This window comes from Euprymna scolopes, chromosome 35, assembly GCF_053919585.1.
Source record: "Euprymna scolopes isolate OS-2025 chromosome 35, ASM5391958v1, whole genome shotgun sequence".
Lineage (NCBI taxonomy): Eukaryota > Metazoa > Mollusca > Cephalopoda > Sepiida > Sepiolidae > Euprymna > Euprymna scolopes.
The window spans coordinates 42973115-42998323 of NC_136516.1; the positions used below are offsets into that span (position 1 = coordinate 42973115).

General features: G+C 35.8%; 2 protein-coding genes across 5 annotated transcripts in view; one reads left to right on the forward strand and one right to left on the reverse strand.

The window, feature by feature from the left end:
* Positions 1-1305: 1305 nt before the first annotated feature.
* LOC145259840 (RNA-binding protein 41-like) lies at positions 1306-20535 on the reverse strand. 4 transcript variants are annotated; one of them, XM_080117669.1, is made up of 3 exons: positions 19982-20535; positions 10854-11250; positions 1306-2396 (listed from the first exon to the last, which is right to left on the reverse strand). In XM_080117669.1, the coding sequence occupies exons 2-3, from the start codon at positions 11205-11207 to the stop codon at positions 1506-1508; spliced, it is 1245 nt and encodes a 414-aa protein (XP_079973795.1). In that variant the 5' UTR covers positions 11208-11250; positions 19982-20535; the 3' UTR covers positions 1306-1505. The 4 variants fall into 4 exon arrangements, with proteins under 4 accessions (XP_079973795.1, XP_079973794.1, XP_079973797.1 ...); XM_080117668.1 differs by having other exon boundaries at positions 20299-20430; XM_080117671.1 differs by lacking the exon at positions 19982-20535 and adding an exon at positions 14088-14193.
* LOC145259841 (phosphatidylcholine transfer protein-like) overlaps positions 17904-25209 on the forward strand; it is a 65744-nt gene continuing 58438 nt past the window's right edge. Inside the window, exon 1 of the mRNA XM_080117673.1 lies at positions 17904-18188. Coding sequence (XP_079973799.1) covers positions 18063-18188 — 126 coding nt within the window. The 5' untranslated portion in view covers positions 17904-18062. The remainder of the gene's footprint in view (positions 18189-25209) is intronic.

Here is a 25209-nt window from a genome sequence, read left to right on the forward strand (position 1 = left end):
ACTCCGGGTCAGAGTGGACCTGGGAGCAATGGTAATTAAAGGGTGGCTCCACACTCCCTAAAGCCCACAAGCTGGGGCCCTCACCACTGGATATAGTTTAAGGTCATATCCAGGACCCCCATTGAGGGACTTTTACCCTCTGCAGGGGGGCAGTCGGCATATTCTAATGCCCCACCGACAGGGCCAGGAAGTTTTGATGTCTTGCCAGAAAACTGCTTTGAAATGATTTTTTTTTTAATGGTTTTATTGTTCATATTTGGATTCTTCGAACTGCAGTTCTAATCTTGAGTGTCATTTTCACATTTCAGTCGGTGTAACCTCTGACTTTCTTCAGGTGTTTCTTGTCAAACTCAAGAATCTTTCTGTCAAATTCAGGGAATCTGCACGGCATTTCAAGCGGAACCCTTTGTTTAATTCATGGGGGTAGCATGCTCTCGTTCGGTCAGTCATGGCTGGATAGAGGTCCTAAGTAATTCGCAACTATATTTTTCGGTCGACCATACTGAGGATTGAACTTTCAGGAGAAAGTCACTTTTACAATTAAATTTTTTTCAAGGACTAACCACTGCGCTACGGGGCGAGTTCAAGAAGATACACCTGAAGATCGGAAGTTACATTGATCAATTCATTTCCTCATCTTCTCAGAACCACAATCTGCTTTTGACGGTTTCATACTTGCAATTGGCCTCAACTACACTGTCGTCAACCATTGTAAATCTATTTTCTATAAACTATCACAAAACCCACTGCAACACCTGAAACTAACTTTAAAAAATTTTGACCGATTTTTTTTTTTTTTTTTTTTTCTTCCCATTCACTGCCACACCTTAACAACCTCACCCCAGTTTTCTTTTGTGTACGTTGGGCATGGAGGGAGGAGGAATGTCGATAGCATCACAATCGTGGGCTTCCATTATTGAATTATATAGTATTTTGTTAGTACAGCATCATTAAAAGACTGGCATTACATCTATCATGATTTTGTCCAGGTTTTCTTTTATGTAATGCTTTAAAATTAAAATTAAATTAAACGGCATAATCACGTTAACACACCGGTTCCCGCTGGATCACCGAAATTAAGCAACGTTGAATCTGGTCAGTACTAAATGGGTGACCATTTGGGACTTCTAGGTGCTGTATGTGCTCTCCGCTTATCTCGGCATTGTTTCCAGTCGACCTGGACTTCTTGCCACTGGACTCAAACAGTGCTGATTCAGGAGAGATGTGGTTGCAGGTTGCGCAACCTTTGCTTCACAATTTCACACACACCTTCCCCTACAGGAGGTATCTTTTGTCTTTTGAGACTGAACGGAGGCATCATAAAATTAAATCAGAATTACGTAAGTATTAATCAGAAGGGGCGTTTCCTCGATATATACCGGCAAGACTTGTGAAGACTTCTGCTAAATAGTTTCTTTTCGACTTCAGCTTTCTATGTTAATACCAATAACCAAAAATTGTCCAGCATGGTGATTTTCTAAAAAGGGCAGCAATCTTCAATAATGCTACGTTGATATTACCTTACCGTATTGAATAATGACTGGTTGACCTTTAAGCATGTAGCCGTGAATCAGGTCAAGGGCTTCCGTTGCGGTGTCAGAATCGTCAAACGTTACAAAAGCCTGTCCCCTCATCTTTCCTTTTAGCAATTTTATCGTCGGGGGCAGGCTGTCTTTTTGGAAATGCACAAAAAGAGAAGCAAGGTCGGAGTGCGTAACCTTTTTCGAAAGATTCTTGATATACAAAACATGACTGACATTTCCGGGTTGGTAATCCTTGAACCGTTCAAGCTCTCCGATTTCTTCATGACTTAAACGGCATCGGATGATCTCTTCTTTTGCAATTGGATTCACAGGAAGAAGCGTCGGATCCGGATTCTCCTCGCATGGTTGGACGATATCATCGATATTGGAAGAAATGGAAGTTGATTGAGAATCGGATTTCTCGAATTCTGACGATCTTTCATCCGCTGTTGGATTTTTCTTCTTTTTCTTTTTTCTGTTCTTCGGTTTTGTTATACTCGTCAGGATCTCTTGCAATTGGTTTATCGGATGATCCGCAGCTACGTTGTCTTCCTTTTTTGTCGTGATGAGACAATTGAGAAAACGCGATTGTGAACGATTAGAGTTTAAAGAATTCTCCAATTCCATTTCATGGCGGCTGATATGAACGGCGCCACTGAACGTGTCTGGGTTAGAGAATTGTCGTTTTTTATCGTCGATCTTTTCTTGAATGTTCTGGAGAACTTCAGTCTTCACTTGAGGATGCACTCCATATTTCTGTTGCTTTTCAGGAGGCTCATCAACATCTTGAGACGATTCAGCCTCGGCCGTTCGCTTGTATTTGATTTCCGACTCTGATAAACCACACTGGCGGAGAAATTCTAATTCATCATCCTGTGAAAAAAAAAACAAAAGAGAGAAAAAAAAAAAGCATTATCTATGTATTCTGTTTCTTTCTTCTGGTTCTTGTCCAGAATTTACTCTATATCAAAAAAAAAAAAAAAAAATTGTTTTCCAGCTATTTCGTATACCAACATTGGGAGGTTGGGGATGTTTATTCCGAAAAGCATTTTCCTATTTTCAACCTCCTCATGTTAAGAACGGCTTTCGGAATAAACACCTTTTGCAGGTTGAATAATGAGTGCACATTGATCCTATTTAAAAAAAAAATAACCCGGTAACATAAGTGCATAAGCACCTAAAAAAAATCATGTAAATTGATCAAATAGTTCTTTTTTTTTGTTTTTACTAAGAAAATTATAAGCGAGAACAACTGCCCATCTGTCATATTTAATAGATCAAGGGAGACAACTTAATTTGAACTATTCAAATTTTAAAATCAACCTTGCAATTGCTATGATATACTATCCATCTCTGAAGATCGTTAAAAAAATCGATTTTCTATAAAAAGAAAAGGCGGACGTTTAGAAAATTATCCCCCCCACCCCCACCGCTAAATTCCACAATTTACACTTTTTAAAAAAAATTTCACGTTAATCTCATCGATTATAAAGTTAACTTTCAAATTAAAAAAAAAAAAAATTTTTTAAACATTTTTTTATGACTTTTATTGTTGGGGATCAGTTTTCAATTATAACATCCTACTTAACTGAACATCCACTTAGTAGCTCTTTCTTTTTTTTTTTTTTTTTTTTTTTTTTTTTTAACACATTATCATGCAGGGCTCTACATTGCGAGTGAAACAGTCGCATTTGCGAGTGATTTTTCAAAGTGGCGACTAGAAATAATGAAACGCTTATCTTTTGCCGATTGTATTTCTTTTACTGACAATCTTCCAAAGCTCATTACCGAGTGAAAAATATCTTTTCAACTTTTTTTTTTTTTTTTTTTTTAAATAAAATGAACAAAGTTAAATTATTTAAACAATAAAAGTTTAATAGAACAATAAAGTTTTTAAGTTCTTGGCTTTCGGGACAAGATCAAAGTGTAGTATCTGTTCTTCAGATGCTGCACTACTATTTCTTGTTCTCTTTCGGTGGAGGAGAAATCCTCCACGACTGAGACAATTTTTATTTTTGTACCTTTTCTCCACGTTAAAAAACGACCCTGGTGTCTAACTCTGTCCCGTGGGGAGGCATAGTAAATAGGTACAATTATTAAAAAAAATACAAAGATGTCATATGCTAAAAATCATGTGGGTTTGGCTAGTAAACGAAAATATTTAGTTGTCAAAAGTCAACTAAAGATAAATTTGTCCGTAGAGCCCCGTCTTGCATTTCTCTAGTTTAGATCACTCCTCATAGAATAATGTTCAAAATAAGAAACATTTTGAATGCCTAGGCAGAATCATTTTTCTCACATCGCCCATGAACCCTATTTAGTGACATTACCAAATACCAAAATTTGTTGGTGCAAATCTATAGTTCAATATAATTAACAAAAAAAAAAGAAAAAACATATACATAAAAATCTTTACGATGTACGTACCCTTCGCGGAACGAAAATACCATATTCCAAAAGTCATATAAATGAATCACAGTCTTATTTTTAAATAAGAAAGTTAAATTTTATGAATATCCAAGAAGTGACCGTCTTACTCACCATTTTGAAGAACAATTCAAGAAACAAAGGGAGATAACTTAATAATTCCTACTTAACAGATTTCTGTTTTAATGTCTACGAATTCCCATTAATCTCTTAAAAATGATTTTCTTTATAAAAATATGAGGCTCATTAATTTATGTGATTTTTTATTTATGTGATTAAAAATACGAGGCTCATTAATTTATGTGATTTTTGGAATATGATATTTTTGTCCCATCATGGGTACATACATTATGTAGATTTTTATTTTTTTTTAATATGAGGGGAATTCTAGAGAAGAACCAAAATTCTGAAATTAATGACATTAGTCATTACTTGAAAAAGAGTTCTTTATTGGGGGGCAGGAGGGGGATTGTATACATATATTTTTTACAAAGAGTTTTCCAGATAAATTAAGATGGTTATCTTTACGAATACTGTTTCCACTTCACTCCCCATGTTAAAATGTTTTGTTTTTTTTTGAATAATAATAGAATTATTATTTAGAAAAGTGGTGGTGATGATGGGGGGGGGGGCTTCTTTTACTTCTGTATTTTCACCTAACAATTTAATAAACAAAAGATACTGTCAAAAATCAATTAAAAATGAAAGAGAAACCGGAAGTGAAGTGGAAACAGCAATCATAAAGATAACAATTAAGATTTCAAAATCATATTCTTTTTTTTTTTTTTTTTTTTTAAATTCACGTTCACCCCTAACAAGGCATATCACCACTTGTACCTATGGGACTACTATTTGGGACCAGGCCTAGGAAAGATTAACAAGATGTTGGTTTATATTACATTTAAACTTCTGCATATCAGTACAGTCAGGGAAGCAGGCAGCAGGAAGGAAGTTTAGCTATATGAGAGGAAGATAATATTAGAGTAGAAATCTTTCTGGCATTTACTGACCTCAACAGTGAAGGGGTGAGATTTTGTTAAGTGGGTTTGTCAGGGATATGTATGTTGAGTCGAGTTCATCACAGCACATTCCATTAAAATATTTGTAAAACAGGCACAGAGAAGTTAGTTACAGCAATAGGACAGGGATTGGAGCTTAGTTGACAAAGTGGGACGTATTAGATTGAAGATTCTTTGGGGGGGGGGGCATATCAAAGAAGGAGAGGTTAGTGATTGATGCACCAGTCCAAATGTAACAAAAATACTCCATGCATGGACACATAGGATATTCTAAGGTGTGAGTATTTTCTAGCATGATAGAGGGAGTCCACCTTCTTTGCAGCAGCCTTCACAATGTCCTCAATGTATTTGTCCCAGTTGATATTGCCCGTGAATGTTAGGCCAAGAAGTTTGAAGGACGAATTCTTAGAATTATCATAAGTATTTATCATAAGTCAAGATCATTGGTTACCCAACTAGGGTATTAATACCAATGTTGAGATTTTGACCCTCTTCTGTCAAAGTGTCAAGTAGCACTAGTAATTCACATAAGAAACATGTGAGGGTAGAGTCACTGGCTGAGTAGGAAAATTATTATTGATATAGGTTTATGTGGTCCTTCCATTCTGGAACCAGGCATGACTTGAAAGTACTTACTAACGGATGGTGTGGGAACTTAGCTAATCTATTATAGAAATCTCACCTGACAGTTTAAATGTACGTATGCATGTATGCATTGAGATACATTTATTAAAATGTATAATAAATTATTTTATTTATTTTTAGCTGAGAGGAGATATATTTTCACTATATTTTATTTACTGTGTATTCTTTGCGCCAAAAGATGCATTCTCGTCTGCTCGTTCACATTTTGTAAACAAAACAAAAAAAGGAGAGGAGGAGGAGGAGGAGGAGGCCTATGAGCAGGAGGAGAAGGAAGAGACAGATACTGTGAACAAAGGGTGGAAGAGGAAAGAGAAAAGAAAGCTTATAGACGAGAAAGAGAGGAGAGAGAGATAGGCCGTATATATAGAGAGAGATAAACTGCACATATATATATAGAGAGAGAGAGATAGAGCGTATAGAGAGAGAAGGGACTGAAAAAAGTTGTCAACAGGCAATGGAGCTTTGTGTTTCAAAGCGACAAGACGTAAGTCAGCGAAGGTCGGGGTGGTGAAGCCAACAAAAAGCGACGGCAGCGTGGTAGCAGCGTCGCGAAGGTAAATATCAACGACACAAGCCGATGTTGGCGGCAACGGTAAAAATCTGTTTTGATCAGCGGTTAAAGTTAGAATATTGACTGAAGAAAAGAATGAACTCAGCGAAGGAAGGATCAAAGGAACAGCGAAATATTTACTATAAATCAAGGGCTTCGATGAGCTTCAGAAACAAATACTTGGAGCAATTAACATGTACGCATGTAATGAAACGTAAACAATCCGAAGGACAGAAATATGAAAACTAACCTGCGTGCACGTAATCAAATATAAACAATTTACAGGAAAGAAATATATATAAAAAAAAAAAGACAAAAGAAAGGTCACATTTCAAAGGACATTCAGTGAGTTTTTCAACCAAAACTTTCATTTCTAACATCTCTCTCTTACCCTAGAACCTGTATCTAATTGAGCAGACGATTTCTTGTTTTATGTGAACATTGACTGTTGATATATTTTTCTCTCGGTAGAATTTGAATCATTAAATCATTTCATTTAGTTAGACATATTTAATTTTCTTTTCTTTTCTTGAATTTTATTTTATTTTTATATAAATAAAAGTTTGTTTTTCGACAATATTTGTCCTCGTTATTTCTTATGTGATTTCGTTGTCCAGTACATTTCATTTTATTGTTGTCTTCGGGACGGTTGTCCCATTCCCATAACAACGCATTATCAAGGAACCTGGGAAACTTTATTTTTTTTTATATATTTCGTTACGTCACCCATCTCTACCGTCCCCAGTAGGACTTGGATACGTCGTAACAAAATGTATACTTAAAACTTTCAACAGAGGCGACGGATTTTCACGAGATTGGTATCATTTTAAAGCTCGACCCTTTGGACGACAAATATCGAAAAATTGGCTAAAAACATTAAATTCCTTCACCCTCAACTGGCCACTTTTCTACAAGAAGAGGTTGCTTTTTTGGACGATATTTTTGAAAGTCATCCCCTCTTTTCAATTAACTAGCCTTAATTTAAACCATTGCCACTTCTGATTTGGCGATGGGTGCAATGGCAAAGACGTCACTTTTTTTTCACATTCTTTTCCTCCTTCACGGTACGGGTTCGAGCCTGCCTGCCTGCCTACTACCACTTTTTTTTTTTTTTTTGCTCAACACACACCTTCAAACACCCGGGCAACGCTGGGCACCCCGGCTAGTTCCAAATAAGAGTCACTCTACTAGAGAAGAACTGGCAATGGGAGCCAGGATGATGCTGGATCTGCATATTATGTCTCCTGGTGGATTGGTTACAAGCTGTTGCTACAGTTGGTACAAGGTCTTTTATGCTGGACATTATCGAAACCCCTTATTATCTTGTAGACTTGTAATATATTGACACATTGTCTGTGGAATTCAAGAGTAGGGAGGTCGATACGAGTGAGACGTTCAGAGTAGGGCAAATTGGAGATGCTTTGTCCAATTCTTGTTGCTCTATGCTACCTTTCCAGAGTGTCCATTTCTTTTCATTTAACTTTGGCCATCAGAATCACTAAAGTAAAAAAAGGGGTACTTGTACAGTTTAATCAAGACATTAAAAAATGAAAATATTGAAAAAAAGTTGAAATTGTACATATCCGTTATGGAATAAAGTTCTCCGAAAAAAATTTCACTTAATTTCATCAAGTAGTTTTTGTTTTACAGCGAAAAAACAATTTGTTATGATATCGAGCAAAAGGTCTAATTTTTAGGAAGAAAAGCTAGTATTAAAGATGGGGAGGGAGTGTTAACACTTTACATGGAGTTATCTCCCCGTGGCGTTTGTAAACTCCAATTAAAAATTAAGAAAAAACAAGATGTCTGCCTTCAACGCGCTCGTGTTTTTCCGCTGTAAAAAAAAACAAAAAAAACTACTCGATCAAATTAAGTGAAATTTTGTTTCGGAGAGCTTCAGTTCAAAACGGATAGTACAATATAACCTTTTTTTGATATTTTCATTTTTTAATGTCTTGATTAAACTGTACAAGTATCAAAAAATGTTTCATTATTTATTTATTTTTGGAAAACAAAAAGTTTGAATGATGAATTAAAATACTGATATAAATTAAAACCACAACAATTTTTTTTTTAAATCTGAAGTGCGCCACTATTATATCAAATAATGGTGCAAGTCTACACTATTATATCAAATAATGGTGCAAGTCTACACTATTATATCAAATAATGGTGCAAGTCTACAATTCAATACAATTAAAAAACAAAAATACAGAAAAAATTTTTATGCATGTTTCCATCCTGGAACGAAAATTTTATATTCCAAAAATTGGTACTTATGCACTTATGGGTTATGTCCAAAACTTCAGCACACAAAGATGCCAAAAGTGGACTGGGTTTACCTAAAAATGGAATGGATGTAAGTAAACATGAAACGAAATAGGAAACCATATGAATGAAAAGGCACGCTGTCGGTCCATAGACCGCCCAGCTCGGAAGCTGGTCCGAAAAGGGCTGGAAACAGCTTGTCTCTTGCTTTCATAGTTGTTTCCAGTGGTCTTTTGTGCATGTGTGCATTTCCTTTGAAAGGAGAGTGACGTTGTCCATGTGTGCACGTTAGCGTGTGTGTGTATACATATGAATGTGAGTGTATGTATGCGAACGTGAATATGTGGACGTGCATGTGTATGTATATGACAAGTAATATGGCTTGAGATGTGAACGTGTGTTTTTGTGTGAGACTAGAAAAGGCTCGCGCAATACTATGTAAGGTCAATTTGGACTTGCCAACCTGCAAAGGGTATTTATTCCAAAAGCCATTCTTAACATAGTGAGGGATATTGTGGGTGTTTAGTCCGAAAGGCATTTTCAACCTCCTTGCGTAAAGAACGGCTTTCGGAATAAACATTCTTTGCAGGTTGGATAACGACTGCACATTGACCCTATTTAAAAAAATAACATGGTAACATAAGTGCATAAGCACCCACAAAAAAATCACATAAAATGATCAAGTAGGTTTTTTTTGTTGTTGTTGTTTTTTATCACGAAGAAAATTATAAGCGAGAACAACTGCATTTATCCAGCATATTTAATAGATCAAGGAAGACAACTCAATTTGAACTATTCAAATGTTAAAATCAACCTTGCAATTGCTACGATATACTATTAATCTCGAAAGGTTGTTAAATGATTTTTGATTAAAAGAAAAGACGGACGTTTAGGAAATTGGGTCCCACCGCTAAATTCCAGAATTTGCACTTTTTTCACGTTAATCTCATTGATTATAAACTTAAGTTTAAAAAAAAAAAAAAAAAAAAAAAATTGAAAAACATTTTTTATGACTTATCATCGGGAATCAGTTTTCAATTACAACGGTCTACTAAATTGAACACTTTGTGGCCATCTCTCTCACGTGACCGGTGAATATTCCCATCTAAAAAAAAAAGGTGGTTAGGGTACATTTTTACTTTCTTTCCAACTTAATGACGATTTTTATAGGTTTTCGAGTATGCTAAAAACGAATATCACAGTAATGTCTTATTTTAACGTCAGAAAACATCCCAAAAAATATTCAATCAGTCAAAATCAATATCAAGTATACACACAACTTGTCTACAAGAACACAATTTCAAATTGTGGAAAGTAACAAATTGAATTTGTTACTTTCCACAAGAAGTACAAATTATAGAATTTAGAGGTGACTCCTAAGGAAACTCCTAAACGTCCACCAAAGAAAAAATACTTCATCAATTTATGTGATTTTTGGAATATGACATTTTCGTACCGTGGCGGGTGCGTATATCTTATGTAAAGATTTTTCGGGTTTGTATTACTGTACACATAGATTCGAAAAAGTTGTCAAAAAACAAATATATAACAAATAAATGTTATCAAAGGCAAGATAAGTTACTTTTCTACCTAACTGGATATATTTTGTGTTTTCATTCAATGTAACATGTTTATTCAGCTCGAAAAACATACAGTGTTTACCGATGTATTGGAAAATTCAAGATGGCGTCTGACTCTCTCTTTAACACGGTAAGTTCCGGAAAAGGTGTTATAAATAAAAAACTAGACAAAATACGGTTTAAAAACCCGCCGAATATATGTCAACCTATATCACGGTAACATTTATTGAGTGAGTTTTAACAGTATTTTATCCAATTTTTTATTTATAACACCTTTTCTGACACTTACCGTGTTAAAGAGAGAGTCAGACGCCATCTTGAATTTTCCAATACATCGGTAAACACTGTATGCTTTTCGAGCTTAATAAACATGTTACGTTGAATAAAAACACGAAAATTATATCCAGTTTGGTAGAAAAGTAACTTATCTTGCCTTTGATAACATTTATTTGTTACATATTTGTTTTTTGACAACTTTTTCGAATCTATGTGTACAGTAATACAAACCCGATTTTTCTGTATTTTTTTTTTATTTTTTAATTAGTTTGCATTTTGGGCAGACCAGAACGCGATATCATCCCTCCCTCAAGAACGGTTTTCGAAATAAACACCTCCAACCTCCTCATGTTAAGAGCGGTTTTCGGAATAACCTCCCCATCTCCCCATGTTAAGAACGGCTTTCGGGTTTTTTGTAAATTTTATTTATTATTATTTTATTTATTTATTTTTTTTTTTTTTTGCAATTTCTTCAGTGGATTATTATTAATTGGACACTAGTATATGGAGGGGGTGATTTTCATTCAGGTCCGCCATATTCTAGATAAGAACTCAAATAATGTACCTGTCGCCTGATTTGGTTATAATCTTCCAGGGTTTTCACTCCTTGGAGTTCGGCTGTTTTCGGTTTATAAACCACCTTTTCAGTGAAGGCCCGATGTCTGGAGATGTGTTCTTGGAGATTCAGTTTCGTCTCCGTTTGTCTCTTGGCGAGTTGCTTCAGCTGGCGTTCCCCTTCAGTCTCTATGTTTTCCATGGGTCCATCCAGAGTGACCCTGCCCCTGGGGAAAGCCGACACCCCGACGCGAACCACGCTACTCGTGCTGTAGCGGTCGGGGTGGCCGCATGGAACCCCGCATCGGCTGTACGAATTCGGAGAATCTCGGAAAGGACGTCCATTTACTGAACCTCCAGGCATGGTGTAGATTTTCAAATAGAAATCACCAGTAAATTATTGGTCCCTGGAGTTGAGAGAAAAAAAAAAAAAAAAAAAGAATTGTCCAGACGTTTAGGAATTATTGACGGTCAACAAATCGGTTGGCATCGTTTTTGTAAATAAAGAAAATATCGAAATGAAGGCGGCCATTAACAAGGGCAGATAACTCTAAACAGTTTCGGTGTAAAAAAAATATTCAAAATTAAGTAAAATTAAGTAAGTAGTCACTTCTGCTGCTTATGAACTGTGCTATATTTTTAGATAGGATTTTCAAGTTGAATTCAGTTTTAACAGTAGCTTTACATTATTAAATTGTTAGGTGAAAATACAGAATAGCTATCGCTTCTTCGAAATAAAAATGAAAATCGAAAGCCACAAAATTTTCATTAACTTCATGTGTATGTCAATTTCAACTAAAAGTAGTCGTAGTCAGCGAACGAACTTCCTAATTTCCAGCGTAGTGCTACCGGGAGCGGTGACCAGGCAAATCAGTTCCTGCACTTTTATTGTTTTTCAGTATTTATTGTGAAGCGATTTATTGAAATAAATTATAAGACAAGGACATTACTGAAAAATATACAATAACAATTAACAAAATTATAAAAAAGATAAAAATAACTCAGTCTTTATTTGCACTTTTAATAAGAAAATTAAAAAATTAAAAGCGTTTATTTTAGTTGAAATTTTATAAGAAATATATATTTATGAAATTAAAAAATTAAAAGCGTTTATTTTAGTTGAAATTTTATAAGAAATATATATTTATGAAATTATAAAAATAAAAGGTTTTTGTTTTTGAATTAAAAAAATAAAAGTATTTTATTTATATTTATATGATAAATATGTTTATGAAAGTATAAAAAAGTTACTGAAATCAAAATAACATTAAATTATTGAAATCAAAATAACAAAATTTCAAACATCATTAAAAAAAAAACGGCGCTTCTAAACTATTGGGACAAAATTTCGGAAATTGTAATACTGAATTTCACATGAAAACAATTCCTTATATTGTTAAGATGATTATATCCAAAAATTACGAAAATCGATATGGTAGAAAATTATTTATTAAAGAAAATGAAAAAAAAAAAAAAAGAATTTAATGAAAACGATTGTAAGACACAGGCGTTCAAAAGGGAGGTAATTTCCCGTTTTGGTTTAAACAAGATGTTCCTAATATCAAACATGAATTTTATAAATAGTTTCTTTGCTGGAACCTCACATCATATAGCACATTACTCTATGATGAGAGATTGCTTCCAGATTGCTGTAGTTAGATTAGCAATACACATGAAAAAATTGAAATAGCTTAAAATATTTCAATATTGGTATATATAGACAGAGCTTGGTGAGCTAAGAAAGCATCTTTAAATTTTTTAAATCCAATTAAGATTAAAAAAGTTATGACTATTTTTATGCCTCACACGTTTGGATATTTTTCCCTCATTAAGCCCAGCTTTGTCACATTTTCTACACTACATTTTCAGTAAAAATGTTATATCTTTATTAAAACGAACTTTACCATATAAGTGTATTTTTGTGCTAGGAATTTGAATATGATACTGAAAATCTTCAGAAATTAGTGGTTTCCAAATAATTTGAAATATATGTACATAAATATGCTGCAATTCCTTAAAAATGCCACGTATCCATTAAAAGAAAAGAAGTTAGAGAACTCCAAGCTGAAGTGTAATGCATTATATGTAGAAATAACTGAAATCGAAATCTAAGACTGTTTAAAAATGAATATATTGTAATATTTCTTTGGTATTATTGTAGATTAATACCTTCCATTAATCCCCCATCCCATCTGACCACCTTTCCAAAATAGGATTTGACCTTGAAAAACTTTAATGAAAGATAAACAAGTATTATTTTAAAATTTAATGTAAAATGATCCCTCATTTTGGGCCATTCTAGCGTTTTAGGGCAGTTAACCATTTTTTCTTCTATAGGAGATAAATCCTGTACGCCCTTTTTTTTTTTTTTTTCTAAAGATGATTATGTGTGGTTTTAAGAGGGTCTTTGTGCAATTATGAGAGGGTGGGAGGTTGTCACTCTGACTTTGGGTTAATGATAGAGCTAAAGAAAATTATGTGTGAACATCCTGAAGACTTGATAGAAAGAAAACAAAAACAATTTTAGAATTTAGAGTGGGGGTTGATTTCACATAAATTTAATGTAAAATAATTCACCATTTCGAGACAATTCTAGCATTTTAGGACAGTTGACCAATTTATTTATTTTTTTTATGGGAGGTAAATTGTGCACTTTTCTGTAATGGAACTTATATAAAGCAGATTGGAAGGACTTCCAGGAACAGTGCAAAAACCAAATAATTACTGAAAAGAAAGATGAAGATGACCATCTGAACTACTTCATTAAAACGCTCACAAACATTTAACAGAGAAACTGAATCACTAACAGCTGAATAGATACAATTGTTTTGTCCCCAACCTTAACGACTGCCTATAAATATGAATTCCGAATCACGACGAAATAATTGTTTCTCTTTACCTCCAAGACGACTGCCTATGTCTAACCTGCATGCAAAATAGGGGAAAGAAGGGAAGATTTTATTCCTTTCTCCCAAGCTAAAACAATATTGTAAACTCTAAATCCAAATGAAATTTTACTGTATTCTGTAAGTTAATAACCCCGACCCTTGAAAGCTAACAATCTGCCCCCACCCCCTCTAGCTGCCACTAAAACCCTACATTATACATACGCCTTAGTAGTGGAATTCTTAGCCTCAAGCTTCTAACTTTCACATGCTAACCGCCTAACAGTCATCACTAAACATCTATACATTTCTACCTCTGACATGCATTAGAGTTCATTCCTATCCAGTTTGGTACTTACCAGCCAAAGTATGCACTCGGATGCAAAGCGATCTTCATTACATAACAATTGCCTCTTCCTAGATGGTTTTGCAACGAACAATACTAAACCAAATCCGATACTCCCTGTCATGAAAAACGCTCGATAACTCTTAAATGAAAACTGAAATTATCTCCCCTCAATAGTAGAAACACTAACACAATTTCTATCTATTTGCATCTACTGAAAACTTGCCCAAATATATATTTACTTAATTATACATACAGAATACGCCATGACTTAAAATGTACCTCTAGTTATACCCTTACTGTACTGCACCTACACCTTAACCTTCGTAAATCTAAATATACAGTGACTGGGCAAAATTCTTAGCTCAATTTCTAATACCTACTCAAACTATAACGTTATCCTGAACCTAAACTAACATAAAGTTAAAAAAAAATGAAAAACCTAAAGGTAAAAGTCTTAATCCACACTAACGCTTTTCTAACAAGCCTCCCCACAAAACTGCTTCCACTGCATGCCCCTAAATCACTTTGAGGAGTGTAACTATTCATTAGATATATAACCTCTATCAACTAACCCTGTAACATTAACTAACCACGCGGGGTCACAGAAATACCTGGATTAGGACCCAGGCACAGAGCAAACCCTCTCAGGGCTGATGGACCCAGTAGATCTTCCCAGATCATCCGTCTAGGAGAAGGAAAACTCTGAAACTAAACCAAAGGGGAGGGAGGCCTCTCCAGTCTTGGATGACAACCTTCCTAGAGCTGGTGACTCAAACAAATTACCGGTCTGCAAACCTTAATTGCTTAAGGCTCTGTCTATCGCCGGCTTCCATACTCCTTCTTTACCTATTAGTCAGGTGCAGAGACCTATCACAAGTGAATCGACAAAACACTTAGTGGTAGATCTTGTTTCTTGTCTAGGGCAATGAATGCCGTTCCCCCACTCCCGACACATCCCACCCCTCAAAACTGGGCACTTGGGAGTGCTTGAGTACCACACATGCCTATGCAATTAGATTGGGGTGATCTTCTTCTGATGGGCTGAGGGCACCGGATTGACAGTTCCTGGCTACTGTTTCCGACTGGTAGTACAGGACCCTAACTCTTTGGTAGCGCTTAGAGCGGCTGCTCCATTAACAGTTGTATAATATTGGGATGTTTGTAGTGCCATGTTGCACATGGAAAGGGACCCTGCACTCATCCCCGATGGGCTTTCCCGAGGCCACAGTCCTAGTTGAAGAAAGGTCAGTTAATGATCTACTTGTGTTGCATGTCTGATACTCTGCATAACCTCTTGTTCTGCCCCCCCTCACCTAACTGAAACTCTTTAAAAACATGATGACAGTACAATAAAAAAATAAGCTTAAACCAGGCCTAGGGACAAACAAATCCAACTTGCCTCCTCCCTTGAGGCTTGCATTCACTAACATCCGTGGGCTTAGAACTAATTTAGCTGATGTTGAAGCATTTCTCCTAACAAATACCCCGGATATCTTAGCACTAAGCGAGACTAACCTACACTCCTCCATCCCCTCTAACTAATTTAACATGCCTGGCTATCTCCCACTCTGCCGTAAGGACTCTGACAGACATATGCACGGACTTGGAGTCTACATTCGTAACACCCTCCCCCTGACTAGAGAAACAAACCTAGAAACGGACGATCAAGCCTTTATGTGCTTTAGACTAAACATACAACATAACATTAGCTACTTTTATTTTCTCTACCGCTCTCCCTCGACCCAAGACTGCACCATAATAAACAAAGTCTCTGACAGCATAGACACAGCACTCTCCCTCGACACTAGCGCACAAGTACATGTATTTGGTGACTTTAATGTTCACCACAAAAACTGGCTTGGATTCTCTACTCACACAGATGCAGCGGGCAGCTCAACACATAGTTTCGCTATATCTCACTCCCTATCACAAATTGTTACGTTTCCAACCCATTTCCCTGACCAGCAAGAACACCATGCATCACTTCTTTTTCTGACTACAGTTCCCGAGGATTGTATAACAAATGCTGACAGCCCACTCGGGAACGCTGACCATGCAGTGATAATGGTAGAAATCGCCCTAAATTCTAGACCTAAAACTGAAGAGCCAGTGCTCAAAACAACTAGATATTATAAAAAGGTTGACTAATTTTGTCAGAAGTTGGTTCAACAGGCATGCCATATGTTATGAAAGTGTGTCTGAGACAGGTAATCAGTCCTTAGACCTCACCGGATGATCTTTTGACTATTGATCAGTTAGAAATCCATGATAATAAAGTATTGATGCCTTTAATATGTGAAGAAATCCGCGCAAAGGCATGGAAGGGATAATCCGGGCTTGTTGGAGGGATGAGTGGAGCTCTAGGTTTAGATGGTGCATTACAAAATGTTGTGATAGGTTTTATTATTCCTGGCAGATAATTACGACTTGGTAATCATAGAGGTTATTCCTTGTACCTTTTCTATTGCTGTAAACATTTACTTTTAAACATATATAAATTATTTCCTTTGTGAATATATGCCTTCTTAACTCATTATTTTGTTTTGTTTACCGCATGACAATGTCTCGTTTTTTTTTATTTGATTATAAAATCCTGAAAACCCTTTTCATTGAAAATATTTCTTTGAATTAAGCACAGCCCCAAAATATCTCTTTCTTTACAAAACACCCTAAAGTAAAACCTAAAAACCTATCGTGAACACATCCCTAAAAACTAATGACCACTTCCCTAAAACAGGTGTTGGACTGACCTAAGTCACCCCTAAAAGCCAAGAATTAGGACGAAAATAATAATATTCCCAAAGAAATAATAGTTTCTTAGCCCCTCTCTTTCTTTTTCTCATAAACTGGACACAAACCAGGAACTGCTATCCAGCATCATCTCCCTCTCTCCCCTCTCTCAGACGAGTAGGCAGTACACCCTTAACCCCAAAACCAACGAGACGTATGTTGCCAGTGAACATATTATAAACAAAAGGTGTACTGGGTTTGTATTACTGTACACATAGATTCGAAAAAGTTGTCAAAAAAAAAAACAAATATATAACAAATAAATGTTATCAAAGGCAAGATAAGTTACTTTTCTACCTAACTGGATATATTTTTTGTGTTTTTATTCAATGTAACATGCTTATTCAGCTCGAAAAGCATACAGTGTTTACCGATGTATTGGAAAATTCAAAATGGCGCCCGACACTCTCTTTAACACGGTAAGTTCAGGAAAAGATGTTATAAATAATAAACTAGACAAAATACTGTTAGAAATTCGCTCATTATATGTTACCGTGACATAAGTTGACATATATTCGGTGTTTTCTTAATAGTATTTTGTCTAGTTTATTATTTATAACACCTTTTCCCAAACTTACCATGTTAAAGAGAGTGTCGGGCGCCATTTTGAATTTTCCAATACATCGGTAAACACTGCATGTTTTTCAAGCTGAATAAACATGTTACATTGAATAAAAACAAAAAAATGTATCCAGTTTGGTAGAAAAGTAACTTATCTTGCCTTTGATAATATTTATTTGTTATATATTTGTTTTTTTGACAACTTTTTCGAATCTATGTGTACAGTAATACAAACCCGGTGTACTCACTCCAAAACGTAAACAGACAAATAAAGTTCTTTCCTTTTAAAGGTTAACATTTGTATTACTTTTATTATCCAACAACAACTAATGAAGACAAGTGACAGCCAGTGTTACACAGGTGAACGAAACCATCATACTTTTTTGGTGAGGGGTGACGGTAGTTGCAGAAAGAAAAGCGTTTGCGATATGTTCATTCAGCGGCAGGACTTTCTTTACAGTGGCGACATGTTTTAACCTTTCACCGGGTCATAACGAAAGTAATCAAAATCATTTCCGTGTTTACTCTTTCACTTTCTCTCTATTCTCATACATTTTTTCCTTTTTGTCGGTGCCTTACGTTATAAAACCCGAATTTATATAACTTTTCCCTGGTATAAACAAAAAGCCAAATAATGGGGGAATTATTCCAAGAGTCTGAATTTACCGATGCCTTTCAAGAATTGGACGAACCTCATGTCGATGGCTGGGAATTTTTCACGGAATCACACGGATTAAAAATCTATCGAAAGCTGAACCAAGTGAGTGTATATAAATAAATAAGTTCGTATCAGCTCTGGTGGTTATGCAGAATACGGACCGTGCTGAAATAATAACGTTATTATTTAGAAAACCATGCTTAACAAGGCGAAGGAGGACTTTTTTCTAACTATTCTGTACTTTCACCTAACAATTTAATACTACTACTACTACTACTAAAAATATACCTTAAAAATTGAATTTAAATTGAAAAATCTCTCTAAAAAACAGCACGGTCCGTCCCCTCCCTCTAACCTTTTTAAATCAAGTTTCGTACTTCTTTGTTGACATTCTGCGTCAGCTGATCTGATTTGATCAGATGAATGCTCTAGAAAGGTCACTTCTGATTAATGTTTACCTGTTTTAAAATATCCAAACGAACTTGGTTGTTTATTTATTTATTTATTGCTTATTAAGATAGAGTCCACAGATCGATTTTTAAACATGTCGTTTAAAGCCAAAACGACAGTGCTTACTTGTCATGTCGAAAATAGCAATATATCCAAAAATTACGAAGATTCGTCGAGTAGAACAGCAGAGCAGCAGCATTAGCAATTGTGTTTTTAGTAAAAAAAAAAATCCATCGCTGGCGCTATAGTCTTAAAAAAGTCCACCATTAAAGTGTTGAAAAGGGAGCTAAGTATATCCCTTGTATTCGCAATCTTCAAGGTGTTCACATCTAGGGAAAATGCGGTTGCCCTCAATTTTCCGTAAGAATTACGGCGCTTATGCACTTTGGTAAATGTTACCTTACGCTACAACAGAACACACCGACCACTCTAATTTGGTCGGTGTGTTCTGTTGTACCTATTTACAATGCCTCCCCACGGGACAGAGTTAGACACCAGGGTCGTTTTTTTTTTTAACGTGGAGAAAAGGTACAAAAATAAAAATTGTCTCGGTCGTGAAGGACTGCTCCTCCTCCACCGAAAGAGAACAGTAGCGTAAGGTAATATTTACCTGCACATTTGTTACTGCGCTATTTTTTTTTTTAATGAGATTTTCAAATTAAATTTAAGTTTTACGATATCTTTTATATTAAAGTGTTCAGTGAAAGTTAGAAAACACCCCCCTCTCCCCATGTTAAGAATGGCTTTCTAAATAATTTATTATTTCAGTACGGTAACAAAAGTGCACGTACCAAAATTACTTTTAACTATTACTGATTTTTTTTTTGGATATATTATAATTTTCGACATAACAATTAAATTGTCTTTGCTTAGAACCACATATTTAAAAATAAATCGATCTATCGAGTCTTTCTTAACAAGCACCATTTATTTATTTGTTTATTTCAGAATAACAGATTATTTTTAAACTGGTAAACATTAATCAGAAGTGACTTTTCCAGGGTATCGTATATATCAGGTCAGATCAGCTGACGAAAAATGTCAGCAAAAGAAGTTCGGAACTTAATTTTAACCTCTAACCTATTTTTATTGAATTTTGAAAATGTTTTATAAAAGAAATAATGGTCTGGGTTATTCGAACTATTGTTCTCGTCGTGAATGTTATTGTCAGAATGTTTCGGTCGATGTAATCTTCGGTCTTCTTCAGGTGTATCTTGTCGAACACAGGAATCTGTACGGAATTTCGAACGGGGCCCTTTTATTTAATCTACGGTGGTAGCATGCTCTAAATACAAGTTTTAAGTAATTCGTAATTGTATTGTGAATATCGGCCATCTTTCACATTAAAAACAAAAAAAAACAACAAGCATTCGTCTAGCCAAAATCACTATAAAAAAATTTCGGTGAAAGCGCATTGGGGGGGGGGGGGGCACCCGAAGACTTACCTTTAAGAAGTTGATTATGTGGAGGTTGAAAATTAAAAAAATGCCTTTCAGAATAAACACCCCCAATCTCCTCATGTTAAGAACGGCTTTCGGAATAAACATCCTTTGGAGGTTGGACAATCAGTACACATACACATTGACCAATACCCCCCACCCCTCTTTATCTGTGCCTAAACCTAAATGTGGATTCCATGAGCAAAGCTTTTTTCTTGGAATTGCTCGTCTGTGGAACTCTGTTTCTGCTGGTATGTTGATAAATGGAAATGGAGATTTTTTTAAGTTCGTAAACTCATAAGAAAATTAAAAAAAAATCTTACTCAATATCTTGTCTTCTTGTATATAATAAAGGAGACGCAATTTTTCCCCTCTGGACGAAACTACCGTAGATTGACAACAACAGATGTCACATAAAAAAATTACTATGTTTACGTCATTGGCCGTTATGTTATCTGACTATAGCCCACAATTACATACACATTATTTCGTAATATTAAAAAATTACATTTAGTCAGAGGAGCGCCATGACCATCATCGTCCTAACCCAAGGAGGAAGTAGCTAAAATTTCACCCGCACTTTCGCCAACAACAAAAATAACAGCCGTATTTGAAATTTTTACGCAGGGCATGTTACGGGTCCTGCTAGTAAATATATAGGCATCTTTCTGAAAAAAAAAAAAAAAAAAAAAAAAAGCCAAAACATCACAATTAAATTATAGCGTCATCTTTGATTTTTAAGATTTTAGCTATCCACCTTATGATTTTGTATTTAGGTTCAAATTAAAAGCAAGAAGTTATTCGCAAAGTCTATGAGATGCTATTTGCAAAATAATTAGAATAAAACACACACACACATCTTGAATACCTACTAAACACTATCCTCGAGTGTCTAATGGCCTCTCTGTACAAGGGTTTGCCAGAACAACCTGGCATGAGGATACTTTTCCCTAGAAGTAAACCCTAAATATTCAAACTCACATAGTATTCGCTGTAACTGCACGAAGCTGGATACTCCACCAGACTAGATAAATTCTTGTCCTGGAATTTGGTAAGACTAAGAGACTAAAACGTAAGATATACCACACCATATGAAAATGGTTAATTGAGGAGAGGAAAATTATGTTCTCAGTTTCTTTATTAACTCTGTGTTTGAGAGATAAAGAACTTTAATGAAACATTTGAATATCTCTGTATCTCATATAGAGTTCAAGTGTTAGCCCCAGGTCGTGGGCTTCTTGATTTCTGAGAACTTCGACTGAAATAAAATAAAACGAGAGAGAGAGAGAGAGAGAGAGAGAGAGAGAGAGAGAGATCAGGTGCTTACTGTAGGAAATCTCAAGTTTGAGAGCTCAATATATATGAAAGAGAGAGAGGAGTTTGTCATATCCTTTGAAAGCATTATTTCGTTTGGTTAAATTGGAACATTTTAGGCAATCAACTAATACTGTATTTATTTTTTATTTAATGAAAAATCATTAAACACATTTTTTTTAGACTTTCAGTGAATTCCATCCTTATCAAAGAAGACTGGTATTTTCCTTCATTTTGTTGTTGATAAGTTCGAGGAAGGGTAAGGAGAAAAATTGTACATGCATCGATCTCGATAACGGCAGTATCAAAGTTAGATTCAATGTTTTTGTATTGTATAGCTAGAGTCTGTATATAAACAGGATATACAGTGTATCACAAAAGTGAGTACACCCCTCACATTTCTTCAAATATTTAAGTATATCTCCTCATGAGACAACACTGAAAAATGATTTTTTGACGCAATGAAAAGTAGTCTGTCTGCAGCATATATAACAGAGTTAATTTATTTTTCCCTCAAAATAACTCCAAATATAGCCATTTTAGCTAAATCCCTGGCAACAGAAGTGAGTACAAGCCTTACGAAAAGTTGTCAATATTAACATGCAACATGTCAACTCTCAATATTTTGTGTGGGCACCATCATTATCCAAAATTGCCTTTACTCTCCTGGGCATAGAGTTTAACAGAGTTTCACATGTAGCCACTGGAATGCTCTTTCACTCTTAAATTACGACGTCGCGGAGCTGGCGGATATTTGAAACTTTACGCACCTCCACCTTCTGCTTGAGGATGCCCCAAAGATGTTCTATTGAGTTGGCCAGTTCATCACCTTTATTCTCAGCCTCTTCAGTAAAATAGTGGTTGTCTTGGATGCGTGTTTTGGGTCATTGTCATGCTGGAACATTGCTCTGCAACCCAGTTTCTGGAAGGAGGGGGGTCATGCTCTGCTGCAGTATTTGACAATACATGTTGGAGTTCATGTTTCCCTCAATGAAATGTAACTCTCCAATACCTGCAGCACTCATGCAGCCCCAAATCATGACATTCCCACCACTATGCTTGACTGTAGGCATAACACACTTATCTTTGTACTCCTCACCTGGTTGCCACCACACATGCTTAAGGCCATGAGAACCAAACAAATTAAATTTCGTCTCATCAGACCATAGGACATGGTTCCAGTAATCTATGGGTTTTTTTTTAAAATTCATTTTTCACCCTAAACAAGACATAGTGCCACTTTGAAGTAGGAGCTACTATTGGGGACATAATTGCAGGGATATTATGAAGGGAGATGAGCAGCAAGATGTTTGTTCACATTACACTTGAACTTCTGCATGTCAGTACAGTTAAGAAAGCAAAATCCCGGAAGGGAATTCCAAAGTCTAGCAGTTCTGGGGAAGAAACTATTGGAGTAGAAGGCTTTCTTATACTTAAGGGTCTCTGCTGTGTAGGAGTGGGATTTAACTGGTTGTCGGGTTTGTCGGGGGTATTTATGTTGAGGGGGTACGAGTGCTTGTAGTTCATCAGAGCATTTATCATTAAAATACTTGTAGAACAGGCAGACGGACACAACATTTTTGTTGATGGGACAGAGGTTGAAGCTTAGATGACATTCAGGACTTATCAGGTTGGTGACTCTCTTTTGAATCCTGCCCAGGAGGGAGAGACTAGTAGCAGATGCACCAGCTCAAATGTGACAGCAGTACTCCATACAAGGGTGATTGGTGGCCTTATAGAGATACAGGATACTTGTAGACGTAAGTAGCTTTCTATCACGGTAGAGAGAGGGCCCACCTTCGCAGCAGCAGCCTTGGCAATGCTCTCAATATATCTATTCCAACACATGTTCCTAAGAATGTTAGGCCGAACGAGTTTAAAAGAAGTACTTTCAGGTAGTGTTTTTGCCATTGCTATTGGTGGTAGAGAAGGTTTCTTGTAATTATTGAAGAAAACAAGCTTAGTCTTGGCAACATTGAATGTGACCATTCATTTTTGTCCCCATTCCACTACAGATCGGAGGTCTTTCTCTAGTGTTTCTGCCATTTCCTTGGATATGTGTTCATTTGTTTTCCCCCTTGTGCCTATTATAGAGCGTGGTGTCATCAGAAAATATACCCATCTCAGAGACAATTTTATCACGGAGGTCATTTATGAATATTAGGAATAGTAAAGGTCCAAGGATAGACCCCTGAGGTAGGCCTGCATTTATATCATATTGTTTAGATGTACGACCTTCAAGGACAACTTGGATTCTTTTCTTATTTAGGAAGGATTTACTTATGTTAAGTACTTGTCTAGTGATATCGTATGATCCGATTTTCCTGAGAAGACCATCGTGCCATACCCTGTCAAAAGCCTTAGACATATCTTGGGCTACCGCTCTATCCTCCCCTGCTTGGTCCAGTATATGATCTGATTTTCCTGAGATCATTATGCTATACCTTGTCAAAAGCCTTAGATATATCTATGGCTACCCCTCTACCCGCCCCTGCTTTGTCTAGTGAATGGTATATACGTTCAGAGATTATAATTAGGATATCTGCTGTGGAAAAGGCTTGCCTGAATCCATGTTGTTGATCGGTCAAAAGTTTAGCAGCTGTAAGATGATGGACTAAAGCTTGATTAATAATGGACTCAAATATTTTGGCAAAAAACGGGAGGAGTCTAATGGGATGATAATTTAATGGGTCAGTTCTTTCGCCAGAATTCTTGAAAACTGGTACCCCCAGAAGCAGTTTTCCAGCAGCCAGGAAAGCAAGATTCGTTAAGGCATTTGTTGTAATGTTTGGAGAGAAATGGAGCAACCTCGGCGGAGCATTTTTTTAATAGCACAGCCGGGATGAGATCAAGTCCACGTGCTTTCGAGGTGTCTAAATTTCGCTTTTTAAAATAATCTCCAAAAAAAGAGGCTAAACTGCTTAAAAAAGGCTAAATTTCACAAAAAAAAAAAAAAAAAAAAAATGGGTGATCGATTTACAAGAACGTTGCATTAGAAACTGAGCCCCTACAAATATTTGAATATTGACATTTTTTTTTTTTTTTTTTTTTAATATAATCTGGTAGACTGATAATAATCTATAATCTGCTGAAAAAATTGAAAAAAAAAAGATGAAAATAAAAAAATATAGAGAAGGGGGGAAGCTTCCTCAGGTACGCGTTTTTTTTTTTTTTTTTTTTTTTTTAAGTTAAAAGAAAGAAATAATTGCGTTGGTGATTCATAACTGATCAACGTACAAAGCCACCAACCCTAACCCTAACCTCCTTGTCTTGCACCCAACCCAGGAAAACAAACAATAAAAAGAAAAAGAAACGAGTTAATGATTTCGTACTGATATAAAAAGCAGAGAATTACTTTGGAATCATTTTTCATTAATTCACCAATTAAAATGCTTATTTGTTTTTGCCAGACAAAGTTGTCGCGCAATTCTTTTATTTTTTGTCTTCTTTTTAATAACCAGTAGTACACCCCCCACTCCCATAAAAATGACGAAAAAGAAAATTATGCTCTGCCAGTGTTCGCCATAGTCTCTATAAACATATGCACTGTATAAGTTTATATATTATTGTGTACAGGATTCCTTCCTAAACAGATTATTATGAATTTTAGGACACTCCTGCTAGGTGTACAAGTAAGTAATGTGGGCTATATTTAGTTTAATGTACAATTATTTTATTTTGTCTTCTTTTTAGTAGCTTATTCAGGGAACCGAACCTTGGATTAACCACTAAGGAGGCTGTCCTATCAGCAGGTGCAAAGTACTGGGGCTGCTGTATTGCCATTTGGTGAATGGAATCTGGACCATGCAGTAGCTTCTGGTGGGGCCTCTCGATGCCATACTAGTGGGTAATTGTTACGGCTTTACCTTATCATGTGGTACAAAAAAAAAAAAATCTTCGTTTCTTTTTCTCTCTTAGTT